Below are 16,832 nucleotides of genomic sequence, written 5' to 3'. Positions count from 1 at the left end.
GCACATAGATATATACATATGTATGTATGTATAGAAACACAGATATATGTATATGAATGCTTACATGTATATATGTAAGTAAGTATATATAAGTATAAGTAAATATATAAGTATATATATTTATAAATACAAATGCACTTATGTATACATGTTTATATGTACATGTCTATATATTGTGTATATACATGTATACATAGATACAGGTACAGATACAGATACAGATACAGATACAGATATACATATACATATACATATACATATACATATACATATACATATACATATACATATACATATACATATACATATACATATACATATACATATACATATACATATACATATACATATACATATACATATACATGTTGGAGTCCATGATTTTTGGAAGTCTTCCCTAACCTAAATAATTCTGGGATTATGTATATATATGTATATTTGTAAACATATATCTAAATGTGTATACATCTAAATACACATTTATACATATATGCATACACATACATACATATTTACATATATAAATACACATATGCGTATATCTGGTGATATGTATAAACACACACGCACATGTAAATATGTGTATACATGTGTGTACATACATGTATTCTGTACACACACACACACATGGATGTACCCACACCCTGACACCCAGATGTGTGCACACCTTTATAAGGTGTGTTGTGCCAGGGCTCCCAAGGGCTCTGTGCCCAAGGGGTTGGGGGCTGTGCAGACCCGGGGGGCTGTGCAGACCCGGGGGGCTGTGCCCAAGGGGTTGGGGGTTGTGCAGACCCGGGGGGCTGTGCCCAAGGGGTTGGGGGCTGTGCCCAAGGGGATGGGGGCTGTGCAGACTTTGGGGGCTGTGTCTGTGTGTGTGTGTGAGGCTGCTCACCAGGACACAGCCCCTGGAGCAGCCCATTCTGCAGCTCTGGGTCTCTCCCTGCACCCCGGGAAGCTTTGGGGTGTGGTGGAAGGAGGAGTGGGCCCCGCTCGCAGTCAGGGCCCCCTGAAGATCCTCATCTGTCACCACCACCCCCTCACTGGATATTGATGCTCCCTGCTGCCTGTATTGACCCCCCCATCAGTGTATTTGTAGAGACCATTTGTCTCCCTCCTTCAATAAACCCTGTGAACGACATCCTGGGCCGGGGCACGTCACTGTCCCGTGTCCCCCGTGTTCCCAGGGAGCCGTGTGGGTGCTCCTCAAACAGCCCTGGGACAAATGGCCTTTGGATGGCCGGCAGGCAGCGGCCACAGCGCCCCGCGGCATCGATCGCGCACTCCGCCGAGCACGCCGCACAAGGAACAAACAAATTGTTTTCCAATTTCTGCCTTTTAATGGCTCAATCTGGGCCAAATGAGCCGTCAGGGTGATGGGGACACAGCGGCCGCTCCCTCCAGGGCCACGCGTTTGGCATCACCTTGACGCAGGTTTGTTACTGGGCCCGTGGGCATTGGGGCTGGACCCTTCCACGGGTGGACAAAGGCCGAGCTGGAGGATGGACCAAGCACCCCTTTCCCCTGCCTGGCTGGGGCCAGCTGTCCTGGCAGTGGCCAAATCTGTGGGTAACCTGGCACTCCAGCAGGGAGAAATCCAGGCTGGACCTGCTCTGACACATGAGGGGCAGAGGAATTCTTGGTGCAGAGCAGAGCAGAGATTGGGTTGTGCCAGGTCGTGGGCACAAACCCTGGTGTGAATGGTGGCCTTGGTGCTGCCAGCACCTGCTCTTGACGCGCAGAGCTGGTCACCTGTCTGCCAGCACCTGCTCTGCGAGGTACAGGCAGGGCTGGAGGTCACTCCGAGGGACGGGCAGAGCTGGAGGTCACTCCATGGGATGGGCAGGGCTGGACATCACTTCCAGGCACAGGCAGGGCTGGAGGTCACTCCAAGGGACGGGCAGGGCTGGAGGTCACCTGCCTCCTTTGTGCACTCACAGCTGCTTTGCATAATTGCAGCAATTTGGTTTCCAAGAGCAAAGTCTCCAGGAAAGTGGTGGTGAACTCAGTGCTCCTGAGCAGCACGTGGGAGATGGGGGTCACTGTGGCACTGCATGAAGAGCTGGGACCTGCTCTGGGGAGCTGCCAGGAGCACGAGCAGCCCCCAGGACAGCCCGGCCCTCCCTGGGCTGGGGGCAATGGGAGGGACACCCAGGGATTCCCTGTGCACTCTTGGGTATTTCAGTGCCTTTCACACTGCTCGTGCTGGAGGCACCTGCCAGCCCCCAGCCCTCAGCCAGTGCATTTTACCGAGGTGTCATTCTTGCTTGTTGAGCCTGAGCTCAGAAAATAAAGAGAGCACTCAGGGCCTGACCTGTGGCGCCTCCCCTTCCTCCCCAGAGCAGCTTTGGGGAAGCAGAAATGCTGACCCTGCCCGCAGGACTTACAGGAACACACACAGGAGCCGCTTCGAGGGTTAAAGAGCCTGGGCAAGGAATGACTCAGCACCCACCCACTCCTCCACTCCTCGGCTTTCTCTCAGCTCCCGGTAGGAGCAGCAGAGACAGCACGAAGGGAGCCTCCTCTTCCTGCGGTGGGGGCAACCCCCAGGCTGCCAAGCAGCCCCCAGGGCAGGGAATCCCCCCGGGCCCCTGAGCACTGAGGCTGTGCCGCTGCTGGCAAGAGGAGAAGGCGCTGTGGCCCTTGGGAGCGATGGAACCCACCACGCACGGGCTTTGGAAAACCGGTTTTATTGAAGTAACTTTAAATACATTACAATAAAACATTAGAAATGAAATCAAAACCATGTTACTGCACAAGGCTCAGCACCTCCAGCTACAGGGATGCTTGTTGTTAGTCCACCACTGAGCCCTTGTCACAAGTTTAACCCATGGGACAATTCTTCCACGTGCCTGGTACCTCAGGGCTCACAGGCACCAGCACCTGAACCGCAGCTGTCCGGCCTCCAGGTCACTCTTCTGTCACTCCTTCCAAGCCAGGCTTCCACAGATGCCTCTGCCTCCAGGAGCCAGCACTGCCCAGGGGACGGTGCCGTGTCCCGGGGCCTGCACCAGGCAGGACACGATTCCCATGCCAGGATGGAAGCGCAGCTGGACTGAGGAGCCATCAGGACAGGCAGAGTCCCCGGGCTTAGCTGGGAACAGCTGGAACTTTTGGCTTCAGGCTGGATGGCGCCACCGCCCGCGTTACCTCTGGGAAATGAGGGACAGCCAGACGAGATAGCATGGGCTCGTGTCAGTTTATTACATCATCAATTACAACAGTCCAGACTCAACAGTGGACCCAAGATCGTTACATTACGCAAACCGGCTGGTTTTAAACTTATGACAAGGGACAGGTGGGAATTTCATGGTAAGGATATCTTCTTGCATAAAGCTCCAGTAGCCCACAGGCACTTAAAACCCGTGGACTTTCAGCTGGTCGTCTTTAGCCAGTCCAATCTGCAAGACAGAAAACGCATTCAAAGCATGGGGTGATGCCTCTGAGCATCCAAACTCTGCCCATGCCCAGGGACCTGTGTGCAGTTAACAAACTCGTGTTTATCTTAGCCAGCAGCAGGCTGAAGGTGTCCTACCTCCACGAGGAACTGGCAGATGTTCTTGCGCTGGTCACCCTGCAACTGAATCACTTCTCCATACTCGGGGTGCTCAATTACAGTACCATTGCAGGCAAATTTCTGCAGCGAAGACACAAAAACTCCCTTAGCACCACAGAAACATCCCTGCTGGGCGTGGCTGCTGCCCCCCGAGCCCCGAAGCCCCACCTTCTTGAAGGCCTTCACCAGTTTCTTTTTATCGTAGTCATCCGCGATGCCCTGGACTGTGGTGAGGGTCTTCCTGCCGTTGCGCTGCTGGATCCTTATATGGATGTAGTCCTCAGTGCCGGCCGGGAGCAGGTCATCACCCTTACTTGCATCCGCAAAGGGGTCTGCGGGGAACGCCGTCAGGCCCCGCCCCGCTGCCGCCCCATTGGTCGTCGCGCCCGCCCATCACGCGCACGGCACGCCCCATTGGCCACCGCACCCGCCCGTCACACCTCGGCCCCGCCCCCGCACGCACGCCAATCACGCGTCGATCCCGCCCCTGCCCCCACCCCATTGGCCGCCGCGCCCGCCCGTCAGGCTCGGGCTCCGCCCCCACCCCCCCGCGGCTGACGCAACCGGGCCCGGAATAGCAACTGCGCCACGGGGCGGGGCCAGGGCGGGGCCCGCGCGCTCCCCCGGCCCCACCGCACAAAGGGCCTCACCGAAGGGCTGGAGGTTCTGGATAGCGGACATACGATACGCTTCCCTTCCCTCGGCGGAGGCGGCGGCGGCGGCGACGGGGGCGGCTGTAGCGGCGGGAGCGGCTCTGGGCGGAGGATGCTCTCGCGGCGGCGGCTCGAGGCGCTGTCAGGGGGGCGGGACTGCGGCCGACCGCTTATATACGGCCCCTGTGTGACGCCATCACGCACGGCGAACGAGGGCGATGATTGGCCGCCGCGCGGGGCGTCAGGACGCATCGGGCGAACGCAGCCGCGCCCCGGCTGGCGGGGGGGAGCGGAGCGCATGCGTGAGAGAGGGGCCCGGCTGCGCGCGGGGCGGCGCGTGCGCAGTGCGGGCCCTGGGCCGGGGCCGGGACCCCCGGGACCCCCGTTCCCCTCTGGGGCGCCTCCACCGCACCCGAGACCCTCTAAGGCCCCCAAATCCTTCACGGACCCCCAAAATCCCCCTGGGGCACCCACCCTCCTCCCCGAGCCCCACAAAATACCCCCATGAACCACAGAATTCTCCCCGGGACCACTCAAACACCTCCAGATCCCCTTGGGACTCCCCTCCAAAGATCACGGTACGCCCCGAAACCCTCACAGGGCCCCCAAACCCCCTCCAGCCCTCGCGAATTTTCTTGGAACCCTGCAACCGTCTGCAAAACTCTGTTTTTATGGCCCCCAAAACCTCTCTGGGACCCCCGAACTTCCCTGGGATTCCCAAGCCCCCCCAACCCCTCCTCCACTTTCCTGAAATCTCCTTGCGGCCCTCTTATCCCCCTCCAATATCCCCTTGGGACCCTCAAAAGACTGATCCCCTTCCCTGCCAGCCCCTCACTGGCCCCTCAGTAGCCACACGTAGTCCAGCCGTGGTGACCACCACCCTCGGGATGGCTGCAGGAGCTGGGGGCAGCCAAAAGCAGTTTGCCCATTCCCAACTCTGTGCCCATCACATCCATCCAGCACAACAGCCCAACACTGCCCAGGGCCGGGCAGAGCTGTCTGGGGCTCCTGTGGACACTCCAGGTATTTCCCGTGGGTGTGGAGAGGCCCCGGGTCCTGCCTGTCCAGTGTTTCATGTCCCGGTGTCAGGGACACGCAGCGTGCCCCAGCCTGGGGTGACACCGCTGTGCCCAGCCTGGCTTGGCCTCGCTGAGCCTGGCACAGCTTGGTCACCACCCTGCAGCTGCAGCAGATGGAGGGATTTGGATCCCCTCCTGCTGGAGCTGCAGCCTGGGAACGCTCAGAGCTCACCTGTGGACCTGGGTTTGGTAGCGGGGTTTGTCACTGGCTGTCCCCACAGTGCCACCTCACCTGTCAGCTGAGTGCTGACAGAGGGGAGGGTGCTGTTCCCAGGCTGCTGGCAGGGAGATGCTCAGAGGACACTCAGTCCTGGAGTGGGCCTGGGGTTCTGCTGCTGAAGGGAAGCTCTGAAGGTGTCACCAGAATGTGACAGGAAAGGAGGGTTTTTCTCTTTAAACGAGTGAAATGAATCCCCTGGCACTTACTGCAGCTCAGCTCAGTCTGGCAGGCCTTGGCAAACCTCAGCCTGTGCAGGGTGAGCTCAGTTCCTTTTGCTGTCTGTCCTGAGTGCTGAGCCAGCCTCACCTGGCTCCTGGGGGGTCCAAAAGGGCTGGCTGGGCCAGCACATCCCAGTAACCCCAGTCCTGGTGCTTGGGAAGGGGCAGTCCCTGTCCTTCTGTAGTAAGAGACAAAGGTGTCTTGGGAGTCAGCTCAGGAGGGCAGTGAGCCCAAAGGGGCGCAAACCAGGGTCAGTGGGAACTGGTGATCTCAGGTTTAATCCTGTTCCTGAGTCCTAATTTTAGGGCCTGGAGCCTTGTTCACAGTGTTAGGACTGAGCTGCCAAACACAGACGTTCTGTGGCTTTCCCAGTGCACCCCAAACTGGCGGTGCCTCCCTGCTGTGGCTCAGCCAGCACGGGGGCTGCTGGCACAGGAACATCACATCCCGCTCAGAGACATGGCAGAGGTGCTAAAAATACCCTGAAACTCCAGATACGAAGAACAGTAAATCTCTGACAATTAATGGGGTCAAAAGCCACGTAGATCTAGACACAGCTCTACTCTGGGGCAGGTTAGAGCTGCACATGGAGTGGGAACATGGCCCTGGGCCTGCTGGGCTGGGGATCCTGTACCTGGAGCTCCTCAGCTCCGTTTGGATCCCCTGCAGCCCCAGCTCCCTGTGTAGGTGTTCCTGCCCTGCTTCGGAGCCATCTCTGAAGCACGACGTGGGTTTGACAGGGTATTGGCAGCTGGGTGTGCTGCCATCTGCGGCTCTGGCAGACGCCACACGGGTCGGATGTTGCATCATTCTTGGGGGTTTTATTTAAGATAAAGGCAAATGATTTCTCTTGCCCTGGGCAGAGGGAATTGTTTGCGTTGCTGTATTTGTGTCTCTCTGGTGTTTCTGAAGCATCTGTCTCTTCTGTGTGTGACAGATCAGCTGGAGAACTGGCTGAAATTTTCATTAGATTATGAATTTGCTCCATGACCACCATGACAAGCAGGTGGTTCTTCTCTCTCTTTTTCTGATGAGATTTTCCTTCTCTCCCAGAGAAGGAGCTGTCTCTAGCAGCCGCATGGTGGAGTAGCCAGACAGGAGAAGCAATTAGAGGTTTGCACTCCATCTTTCTGCTGGAGGCATTTCCAAGTCCTCACTGCAGCCAAAGGGCTGCTCTTCATATTCAACACTGAACACTCGAGCAGAGCCTCAGTACCTTCAGTCTGATGTCAGCTCTGGGCAGACTGGTCCCTCTGCTGAGCCAGGATACCCCACAGAGTCGATTTATCAGTGCCACTTCAGATTTGTACAGTCTACATGACACATCCTGATTGTGTCCTCGCCTCTGGGCCCCCAGAGCCTTTGATCCAACACCAGAAGAGGCGAGCGTGTGTCAGACACCAGGGTTAAATCCATCACTGGTGAGGGCTGAGAGCTGTCAGGAAGTGTGAACATTCAATTTTTGCTGTGAGCAGGATTCAGAGCTGGCACCTGCAGTCATGAGTGGCTTCACTGGGCCCCCAGGCTGAGCCCCTGCACCCTCCTCCCCTCTGCCCGTCTTTGGGCGCTGCTCCCGCCTGTCCTGCCCGAGGAGGTGCCGCTCCCGGCTCCCCACGAGGTGGCAATGCCGGTCTCCTGCAGGAGCAGCTCGGCAGGCAGCTCCGGGCTGCTGCCGCCTTCTCGTACCCAGACAATCCAGTCCGTGCCCCCGGGCTGGGCGGGGGCTCCGTGCACCGCAGCCCCGGTGCTGGGCCCGTGGCCGTGCCAGGGGAGCTGGCAGAGGCTGCTCAGGGGCAGCAGGAGGAGCGGGGGGAGCCCAGAGCCGCCTGTGTCCTGTGACACCCGTGCTGTCACTGCTCACTCGCTGGAAGCCATCGTAGTCACATCCGGGGGTGCTCCTGGGGACCACTGTGCTCCTTGGCAGCGAGTGGCACCAGCGGCCCTGCGATAAGGAAATTACTGCTGGTGACAGGGTCTGCCCAGGGGCAGTGCCCCTGCCAGTCGTGGGGATCTCACGGGAAAGGCTCCCTTGTACCCCTGGTGTGTGCAGACAGACCCGGAGACCCCAGTGTGAGGCAGCTCAGGACTGTGTGGGGGTCCTGCAGCGGCCCTGGGGCTCCTGGGGGCTCTTGGTGGGTGCCCAGCCTGTGCTTCCTGCAGGTCTCTGTCCTCGGTGGGTCCTGCAAGGCCATTTCACGCTGTGCTCTGAGGTGGGGGGCTCTTGGTGCCACCCCCAGTTCGCCTGGGAAGTGCAGCAGAATGGAAGGAATCATCCTGGCGTTTGGCTTTACTGCTTCTCCCTCAGCAATGCCCTCCGGGCTGGGACATTCCTAGAAACCAGCTTTTCTCCTCCAACATCCTTCCTGCAGCCTCTTTGTGACTGCAGGGACGGGGATGCAGGATGAGCTGGATGTTTGATGGATATTTGATGCCATTAATCAGTGCGGGCAGCACTGACAGGCGTCAGCCCTGGTGATTAACCTGCTCCTGGAAAGAGCAGCAGGGTGAGCCCGGCTGTCATGGGGCCAGAGGCAGTGCAGGGATTCCCTGATCAAGTCCTACGTTCCCTTTCCTTACACAACTCTTCCTGGCATTCACATCCCAGATTTGCAGACCCCGGGGTGTTCCATGAAGTGGCCGCCGCCCACCACAGGGATGCCCGCTGTGGTCCCAGCTGCCGGACGCTCGGATGGAGGCAGGGGACATGATGTGACACATTCAGAGGGTCTCACACTCTGCGGGCCAGCAAGGGCTGGTCCCGGGCACATCCTGGCTCCTGTCAACCCAGTGACCTCCAGGCACCGACGTGGCCCCGGGTGTGTTATAATCACTGCGTTTAAAGGTATTTATTCACCCTCCCTCGCACTGCTCAGCTCCCGCTTCCCTCGGCAGGGTCCCCACCCTCCCTCCCTGCTGTGACACCGCTGCTCTCCGCGAGGTGCCAGGAGAGCTCCAGGCACCGGCTGAGCCCTGCTGGTGCAGGTGAGCAGGAACAGAGCCGGGTCAGCGGGCAGGGTTAGGATTCGGGTTAGGGCACCTGGCTCAGCCCGCACAGCCGCTCCGTGCCGGGACCTGTGCGGGAGCCATGCAGAGACTCAGCTCTGTCCCTCCAGGCCGGTGCTGGGGAATTCTCTCAGGGAGGGTTCTCCAGGATCTCGGAGATGCCATGGGTTTCCTGCAGAGAAGGGATGTTGTGCCCCCCACTGTAGCCCCAGCCAGTTCCTGGGTCATTCCCATGAGCTCTCTCCTCCACCCACGGGGATTCCCCTGGCCAAAGTCGATGCCCTGTGCAGACATTGCAGGGAATGTATCGAATAAACATCGACCTTGTGGGGGTCACTGGGGTCTGAAAGCCCCAGCCCTCAGCTGGGGCCTTGGCATCAGCCTGCAGCAAACCTGACACGGGAACAGGGATCACAAAGAGCAGGAGGGTGGGAGCAGCTCAGGGCAGTGGCTCTGCTCTCTGTCAGACACCCTCAGAACCGCTGGGAGCCCTGGGAAATGCTGGCCCCTGCCTAGTGACAGGCAGCAGGTCCAGAGGGTTTTCTGCAGTGGAAGGGCCCAGAGCAGGCATCGAGGGCAGCTTGAGCAGCTGGGAGATGGACAGGCATAGCCATGACAGGATTCTCATTCCGTCTCCTGATGGATTCAGGAGCTGTCGGCACCAGGCGGAGCCGGCACGGAGCTGACTCAGAGCCTCGGCATCGGGCTGTGCCGGGAGCAGGGATCATCCCTGCACGGCAGCTCTGCCTCAGCCCCACACAGCCCGTTTGCTAATGCCACTGAGGCTACTCTGGTCAGACACATCCTGCTTTGCTGTAGTTTGTCACACCTGGGCCAGGGGACGCAGAACTGCTCCAGTGCCACAGAAAGGGGCAAAGGTGCCAGGCTCAGCTCCACAGCTCCCTCGCTGCAGTATGGCTGAGCTGGACAGCACAGCCAAGGAGTAGACTGGGACATGGGGTCCAGCTGGAGACATAACTCATCTCCCACTGCTGCCTGGCACGGCTCCAGCCCTGCTCCACTCAGTCTCAATGCCCCATCCCTGGAAGTGTTCAAGGCCAGGCTGAATGGGGCTTACAGCAACCTCATCTAGTGGAAAGTGTCCCTGTCCTGTCCAGGCAGGGGTGGAACTGGATGAGCTTCAAGGTCCCTTCCAACCAAAACCCATCTGGGATTCCATGATTCTATGATCCATCTGGGCAGGGCAATGCAGCCGTCCTGCCCTGCAGCCCCCTGCTTTCATCTTGCCCTGCCACTCTGCCTGAGCCAGGCACCTCCCCTCCATTCTGGAGGGAATTCCCTGCTCCATGCCAGGCAGAGAACTGGGGCCATGGAGAGACCTTGGGATGAACCTTTGCTGGAATCTTGTGTGCGAGGCAGGGCCCTTCTGAGCTGGGCTCCTGGCATGTGCCAGCATCATCACCAGCACTGGCAACGTCTTTGGACACAGGATAGGTGCATCTGGGAATCACCCATCTGCCATGGTGGGTGCCCAGAATGGGAATCACTGGAATGCACTGCAAGCACAGTGAAATCCTCCTCCCAGGTGCCCTGACACCCGCCCCGTGCTGCCGATGCTGCCTGGCACATTGGGGGTCACAGCAGAGTTCCCTGTCCTGGCACAGCAAGGGCAGAGGGCACAAACCTTTCTGAGCAGCTCTCCATGTCCAGGGGCTCCGAGGCCCATGAGAGGAGCAGCCCCTGCCCTCCCTGGAGAATCAGTGCCCACTGTGTGCTGCCCCTGTGCCCCTCAGCTCCAGCCAAGGGAGGAACCAGCCTGGCTGCCAAACAGCTCAGGTGTTTGATCCTGCCCCGGTGTGACAGGGGATGGATACCAGGCTGAATCCACCTCTTGCTGATCTGGGGCTAAGGGCCAGGAGATTTCTGGGGTAACAGCAGCAGAAATGGTGAGCATAGGGCAGGTCCCCACTCTGCTGACTCGAGCAGAGAGAGGGGCAGGTCAGGCCAAACACCTTGGTCAGCACCTGCCTCACTCCAGTTCGTATTTCACTTACGAGGCAAAACCTGTGCGAGGTGTGAGCACATCCCCACGCAGCTCCCGCCGCAGCCCGGCCCCTTCCCTGCCCCGCAGCCAGGCACACTCATCACTGCCTACACCAACTCCCCGAGGGCCAAACACTGGCTGCGGGCCAGTGCTCCCTCCTGCACGCTGCCAGCCCCAGCCCAGCCCCAGCTGCCCGTCCCAGCACGATGCTGGCACTGCAGGGATTTGCCTCTTATGAAACACTTGGCTATGGCACTCCCTTGCCAGGTCGGGACTTGGAGCTGGGAGCAGGGGGCTGGGATGGCCACACTCTGGGGTCTCAGTGGCCCTGTTCCCAAAGCCAGACAGGCACTGGGACAGGCTGGCCCGGGAAGGGCACAGATTGCAGTGGGAGGGGACACTCAAGGGGACATCAGCCCCTGAGGTGCTCAAGGTTCTTCAGAGCCGCAGCTCGTGTTTGCCCCCTGTGCCTGTTCGCTCTCCTGGGGCTCCCCTGGCACCCTGAAGGTGCAGGAGCAGTGTGTTTATCCCAGAGCTGTCTGGTCACCTTATCTCAGTAACCAGCAAGTGCCAGCCTGGCAGGGGCACAGGGAAACCTCAGCAGGCACTGCCTTGGGGCTGCAGCTGTAAAACCACTCGGTGCCAGCCCCTTCTTTGGGTTATGAGATGTCATGGACCCCTAAGCAGAGGCATTTCCATGTAACAGCACTGCTCAGCAGCCGTGTTCATCACCTTCCCAGCAGCTACTGCACTCACCCCCTGGTGTGGAGCTTCCTGGGAAAACCAGGTCAAGATGGAGCCTTTCAGCCTGCTGCAGCTTTTGCTGTGTTTGTGCCACAGGCTCAGTCCTGCACTGTCAGAGGTAGAGCCACAGTGGCTGAACCGGCACGGGGCAGGAAGGGCTGGCACATCAAGTGGATTTTGGGGGCACAGGGAAGCCCAGAGTTGGGGTGCCAGGACTAATATTGGCCCTGAAGCTGTGTGGCTAATATTGGCCCTGAACCTCTCAACCCTACAGGAGGTTTTCACCAGGCTGGCCAGGTGTTCAAACCCCATAGGGTTGAGATCAGAAGTGGGCACTGCCTGGCTCCCCAACAGTCCCCCTGCTCCAGGGCAGACTCTGGCTGCATTTCTCGTTTTTCCTTCACTCTTGAACCAGCAGCAGGAATTAAACTCCCCACCACAGCCTCCCCTGCTCAGGGGCTGTTTCTGAACCTGTCAGCCTCGCTGAAAACAAACATGACACAGGGAACAGGGGCTGCCCAGCGGCCCCCAGCACGCACCCCCCATGTCTGGCAGGACCCCCCCGGGCTGGGGGTGCTGGGCTGAGCTGCAGGGGTGTCACCGGCGTTGTTTTGGCCGCCAGGGCCGCGTCCCTGCCGCGGCTTGTCCCACGCCCAGCGCTGGGCTGTGATTAGCGAGGCGGGTCCTGCCCGCGTTCCCATCTCCGCGTCAGCGCCGCCGCCCTCGCGGGGCTGCCAGGCGGTGCCCGCAGCCAGGTGTGCCCCAGCCAGGTGTGCCCCAGCCAGGTGTGCCCCAGCCAGAGGTGCCGCCCCGCCGCCGCGCTGCCAAATAAGGAAATCGCCCGCGCCCTCCCTTGCAAAACACTTTGGACTTGGTGCTCTGCTGACGCTGCCCGTTCCCAGCAGCTGCTGGGTTGTGCTGGAGGCTGAAATGGCCCCTCTTCCCCTTGCTGGGCTGCAGCTGAGAGCCCCCAGGACCCTGCAAAGACAACGCTCTGAACCCCCACAGGGCTGGCATCCCACTGCCCCGTCAGCAGTGCAAGGGACACGGAGAGGGGACACAGGCACAGACCCACAGTGTCAACGTGGGGCAGCCCTGGCCAAAGGACTCACACCCGTGCACAGAGCTCAGCTCCCAGGCCCAGGACATGAAGGAGCTGCTGCCTGGCTGGCAGTGCTGGTGCTGCACCGTGTGCCACACTGGCCTGGCCTGGCTGGGGTCCCCCGTGTCCCTGGTGCTGCCAGTGAGCCACAGAGCGGCACCAGGCACAGACCTGCACTGTGGTCAAGGCTCATGTCCCTGCCACAGGCGCTGCTGTGCAGCTGCAGCACAGCTGGGCCAGGGCCAGTGGCAGGACAGCAGCTCCAGCCTCCCAGAGGTCCCACCCTGGGGTCACCAGCACAGGGTGGGAAACAGCGGTGGCTGCAGGAGGAGACAGGAGGCTCTGGCAAAGCTGGTTCAGGAACGGGCTGCCTGTGTCTCTCCATGTTCATGGGCGACAAGGAGAGGCTCAGGAACAGGGGATCTCAGGTCTTTCCCAACTGGTTAAGCATCTGGGATGAACAGAATGTGTCCAAGGGGCTCAGCAGTTCCAGCCATGTCGGTAATTTGGGAAGGCTGTGTGCCAGTTGGGGGTGACAGAAATGCCCTGAGCAGGTATAGCCCCTCACTCAGTGAGTTTCACGTGGCCCCCAAGTCCCCCAGTTCCTCACAATGCCCTGGGTCAAAGCCCTGGGTCCCAGGCAGTCACAGGGGAGGTGTTCCCAGCCAAAGCAAAGGTGAAGGGCCTGACAAGGCTACAATTGAAGGGCCTGACTGGCCACCCATGTGGCTTCAATCTCTTGGGGACACTGGTGGCATCCCTCCCCACCTCCAGCTTCCAGTCACCACAACCACCCACTCTGATCCCCAGGGAAGGGTGGTCAGACCCTGGCCATGCTGGGCACTGAGCTGCACCAACCCTACACAGGGAAAGAAGGCACCAGCACCCTGGCCTGTGGGAGCACTGGGGACAGCAGGAGGGGATTTGGGGCTCTCTGCAGAGAGACAAAGCCAAAATGGGGCTGACAGGAGTCCCCCAGTCCCACTGGGCTCCCTGGGCAGGGCTGCGGCTGAGCCACGCAGGTGGAAATTTATTTCTCAGGAACGGGCTGATGGTGAAAGTTCTTTCCCAGGTGTGGCCCAAAAGGAATGTAAATCCTCTGAAGTCCCCTGTAATTACTGTCAGACAAGTTTCAGCTTGGAGCTGGGCCGCCCTGGCCTCGGGCGTGGGAGCGAGGGGATGACGCACCGGCCTGTCCCTGCAGCACACATGTCCCCTCCTGCCCCAGGAATGCGTCCCATGACTCACGGGGAGCGCGGGGCAGCGAGGTGGGCGATGTGGAGGGGAGCACCCGCAGTCGGGGTGCTGGGTGGGTGCACACCATTGGGCCCATGCAGGTATGGGGCCCTGTGTTCTCCAGCCTGGGCATCCCATGGGAGGACTGAACAGCCGGACACTGCTCTCCCCCAGGGGACACAGCCCTGGCTTTGCTGGCATCCCAGCAGTGTCCCAGGGTCTCAGCAGACCCAGAAGAAAGGGGCCTCCCTGGCTCTGTGAGGCATCTGGCCATGCAGGGCACTGCTGGTCCAGTCTGTGCCCCCAGTGTCCCTCACCCTGACCAATTCCACAGGCATCATCCCTGGGACATCGTCAGAGGGCCAGTGGACATATTCCTGACAGCTGTGGGCCAGCAAATTTCAAAGGGTCTTGGCTCATGGGGCTTTCAAAACTGAGGGCCACTGCACAGGCCTGACAGGGCCCGACCCATCTCAGGGGCACCTGTGCAGATGGAGCAGGAGCTGGAGCAGGAGCTGGAGCAGGAGCTGGAGCAGTGCTCAGTGGCATCTCAGGGCCAGGGGCTCAGGGTGAGCCTGCTGGGGGCATTCCCAGGGGGAATCACTCGGGAAGGAGCCCTGCACAGATCCCAGATGTTGCCACGGCTGGGTTCTCACCCTTGTGCTGTGCACCAGGGGGTCGGTCACAGGCAAGGGGCTGGAGCAGAGCAGCGTGCACACTGCCAAGGCCCGTGTTCTCTGGCAGTGCCCGGTGCCAAGGGGGCTCTCCCCTAGCCTGTGTGTGCGGAGCAGCCTCGGGTGCGCGTCAAAACTGCCAGGCGAGCACACGAGTGTGCCCACCTTACACCCCCGCTCCCGCTCTTCTCCCCCCTTCTCCGCCCAGCTCTGCCCCGCCGGGCAGCACCGGCCCCGGCTCTGCGGCAGCGGCACCGGGGGCTGCCCGCCTGGCTGGGGGCTGAGGAACCGCTGGGGCGCGGGGAGCAGCGCGGGCAGGATGCAGGCAGGGATCGGCTGCTCACAGGACATCTGTGCACTCCCCAGTGCTCCCCGCACAGCCCTGCACACCTCAGTACTCCCTGCACACCGCAGTACTCCCTGCACTCCCCACTACTCCCCAGCGCACCCCAGCACTGCCCCGCGCTCCCGCCCCGTCCCCGCCGCGCTCCGCCCCGTCCCGCCGCGCCTGCCGCCGCCAGCAGGGAGCGCCCGTGCGCAGCGATCGCGCCCCCGGGCACCGCCCGGCGCTACCGGCGCGTCCCGCCCGCTCCACCGGGACCCCGGGATCCCGCCCGGCTCCCCCTGCTCCCACCGGGACCCCGGGATCCCACCCGGCTCCACCGGCTGCCTCCGGGGCCCCTGGCTCCTCCCGCTCCCACCGGGACTCCCGGATCCCGCCCGGCTCCTCCCGCTCCCACCGGGACCCCGGGATCTCAGCCGGCTCCTTCCTCTCCCACCGGGACTCTGAGATCCCACCCGGCTCCACCGGCTGCCTCCGGGACCCCCAGCTCCTCCTGCTCCCACCGGGACCCCTGGATCCCAGCCGGCTCCTTCCTCTCCCACTGGGACCCCTGGATCCTCCCGGCCCCACGGGGTACACCCCACCGGGTACCCTCGCTCCCAACCGGGTACCTTTGGGACCCTCGGATCCCGCTGGTCTCACCGGGTCCCTTCAGATCCCGCCGCTCCCCAGGGGTCCCACAGGGTCCCTCTGCACCGGCCCACAGCCCAGAGCAGGATCCCAGCACCGTTCCCCGGGCAGGTCCCAGCCCAGATGCCCAAATGCAGCCTGATCAAACCCGGGGCTCCCGCAGGGTGGGGGGCACCGGCATCACTGGGGCACTGGGACCACCAGCACCACCGGGACACCGGGACCACTGAGCCTCCAGGGCATGGGGACCATTGGGACCATGGGTACCACCAGCACCGTAGGACACCAGGACCACCACGACACTGGGGCACTGACCATCGGCACCACTGGGACCAGTGGGACACTGGGGCATGAGGACCACCGGGACCATTGGCACCAGCAGGGCTGCCACCATTTGATTCTGCCTGAGAGTCCCAGCCCAGCCCTGGTGGTGCAGAACCACATCCAGGCACTGAGCAGCGGATGGAGCTTAAGCCAAGCACCCACTGGTCCTGCAGCACTGGTCTGAGCCAGGGATTCGGATTAACAGAATAATAACAGAGGTGAAGCTGTTTACAGAGCTGTGGTGTGTAATTACTGTTACGTACCGGAGAATCCACTGCGCTCCGGGCGAGAGCGGGACCAGCGTGTGCCAGGCCCAGGCAAGCCACTGCCTCCTGCCAGACACGGCTGATGGGCCTTGGCTCTGCACTCCCAACTCGTGTTCAGAAAATCATTAGTGTCATTAGAGCTCCAGGGTGGAGCAGTGGCCCTTGGCCAGGAGTGCCATGGGCATGGCGAGGGAGCAGGACTGGGAATGGGGTCCCAACAGGGGTTTAGCAGGGTGGGCCTCAGGTCCCTGGGGGGACCCACGGAGGGATGGCGCAGGTTTATTGTCAGGGGCCTCTGGTAGGCACTGACTGTTTCAGTCTTGTTAATGACTTCATAAAACTCCCTGCCAAGTACAGATTAACGAGCAGCCAAGTCATTACCATCATGTGGGAAGTGAAAGCACAGCCCGGTTACAAGGACTGCTCTGGGGTACATCTCCTGAGCGCAAGGGCTGGGCAGCCCCTTCCCCTCCCAGAAGCTGTGGTGGCCTCCTAGGAGCACAGCCCCATTGTCCCCTCAAGTGCACAAGGTGACAAGGCCATGGCCCAGCCTCACAGGCAACGCCTGCCACAACCATCAGCCCTCGAGGAGCAAGAGAGAGGGAGGGCAGGAGGGATCCAGAACACACAGCACGTCCTACCTGAGGGGCCAGACCACAGTCCTCTGCCAGAGGGGACTGAGACCAGAGCTGGGGTCCCACCAAGGAGAGGGGCTTCCCTGAGGGCAGCTGGAAATCACAATCTGTGGGGGCTGTTTCCATTGCTCCTGCCCACCCTCGTG

General features: G+C 60.6%; 1 protein-coding gene across 1 annotated transcript; it reads right to left on the bottom strand.

Annotated features, from left to right (window-relative positions):
- Positions 1-3,177: 3,177 nt before the first annotated feature.
- Positions 3,178-4,368, bottom strand: EIF1 (eukaryotic translation initiation factor 1). The gene is made up of 4 exons (XM_063403832.1): positions 4,204-4,368; positions 3,722-3,885; positions 3,533-3,634; positions 3,178-3,398 (listed from the first exon to the last, which is right to left on the bottom strand). The coding sequence occupies exons 1-4, from the start codon at positions 4,232-4,234 to the stop codon at positions 3,354-3,356; spliced, it is 342 nt and encodes a 113-aa protein (XP_063259902.1). The 5' UTR covers positions 4,235-4,368; the 3' UTR covers positions 3,178-3,353.
- Between the last annotated feature and the right edge of the window lie 12,464 nt (positions 4,369-16,832).

The sequence above is a fragment of the Prinia subflava genome, chromosome 8, assembly GCF_021018805.1.
Source record: "Prinia subflava isolate CZ2003 ecotype Zambia chromosome 8, Cam_Psub_1.2, whole genome shotgun sequence".
Lineage (NCBI taxonomy): Eukaryota > Metazoa > Chordata > Aves > Passeriformes > Cisticolidae > Prinia > Prinia subflava.
The sequence above is the reverse complement of the archived record's forward strand: the minus strand, read 5'-3'. Positions and strand labels throughout refer to the sequence as shown.

What these genes read in the sequence shown, in the direction of transcription:
- EIF1 (XM_063403832.1), bottom strand. Translation starts at nt 4,234, where the DNA reads ATGTCCGCTATCCAGAACCTCCAGCCCTTCG. An exon ending in TGGTGAAGGCCTTCAAGAAG is followed by an intron (nt 3,635 to 3,721) that starts GTGGGGCTTCGG and finishes TCTTCGCTGCAG; the next exon opens with AAATTTGCCTGCAATGGTAC. An exon ending in TCTGCCAGTTCCTCGTGGAG is followed by an intron (nt 3,399 to 3,532) that starts GTAGGACACCTT and finishes TCTGTCTTGCAG; the next exon opens with ATTGGACTGGCTAAAGACGA.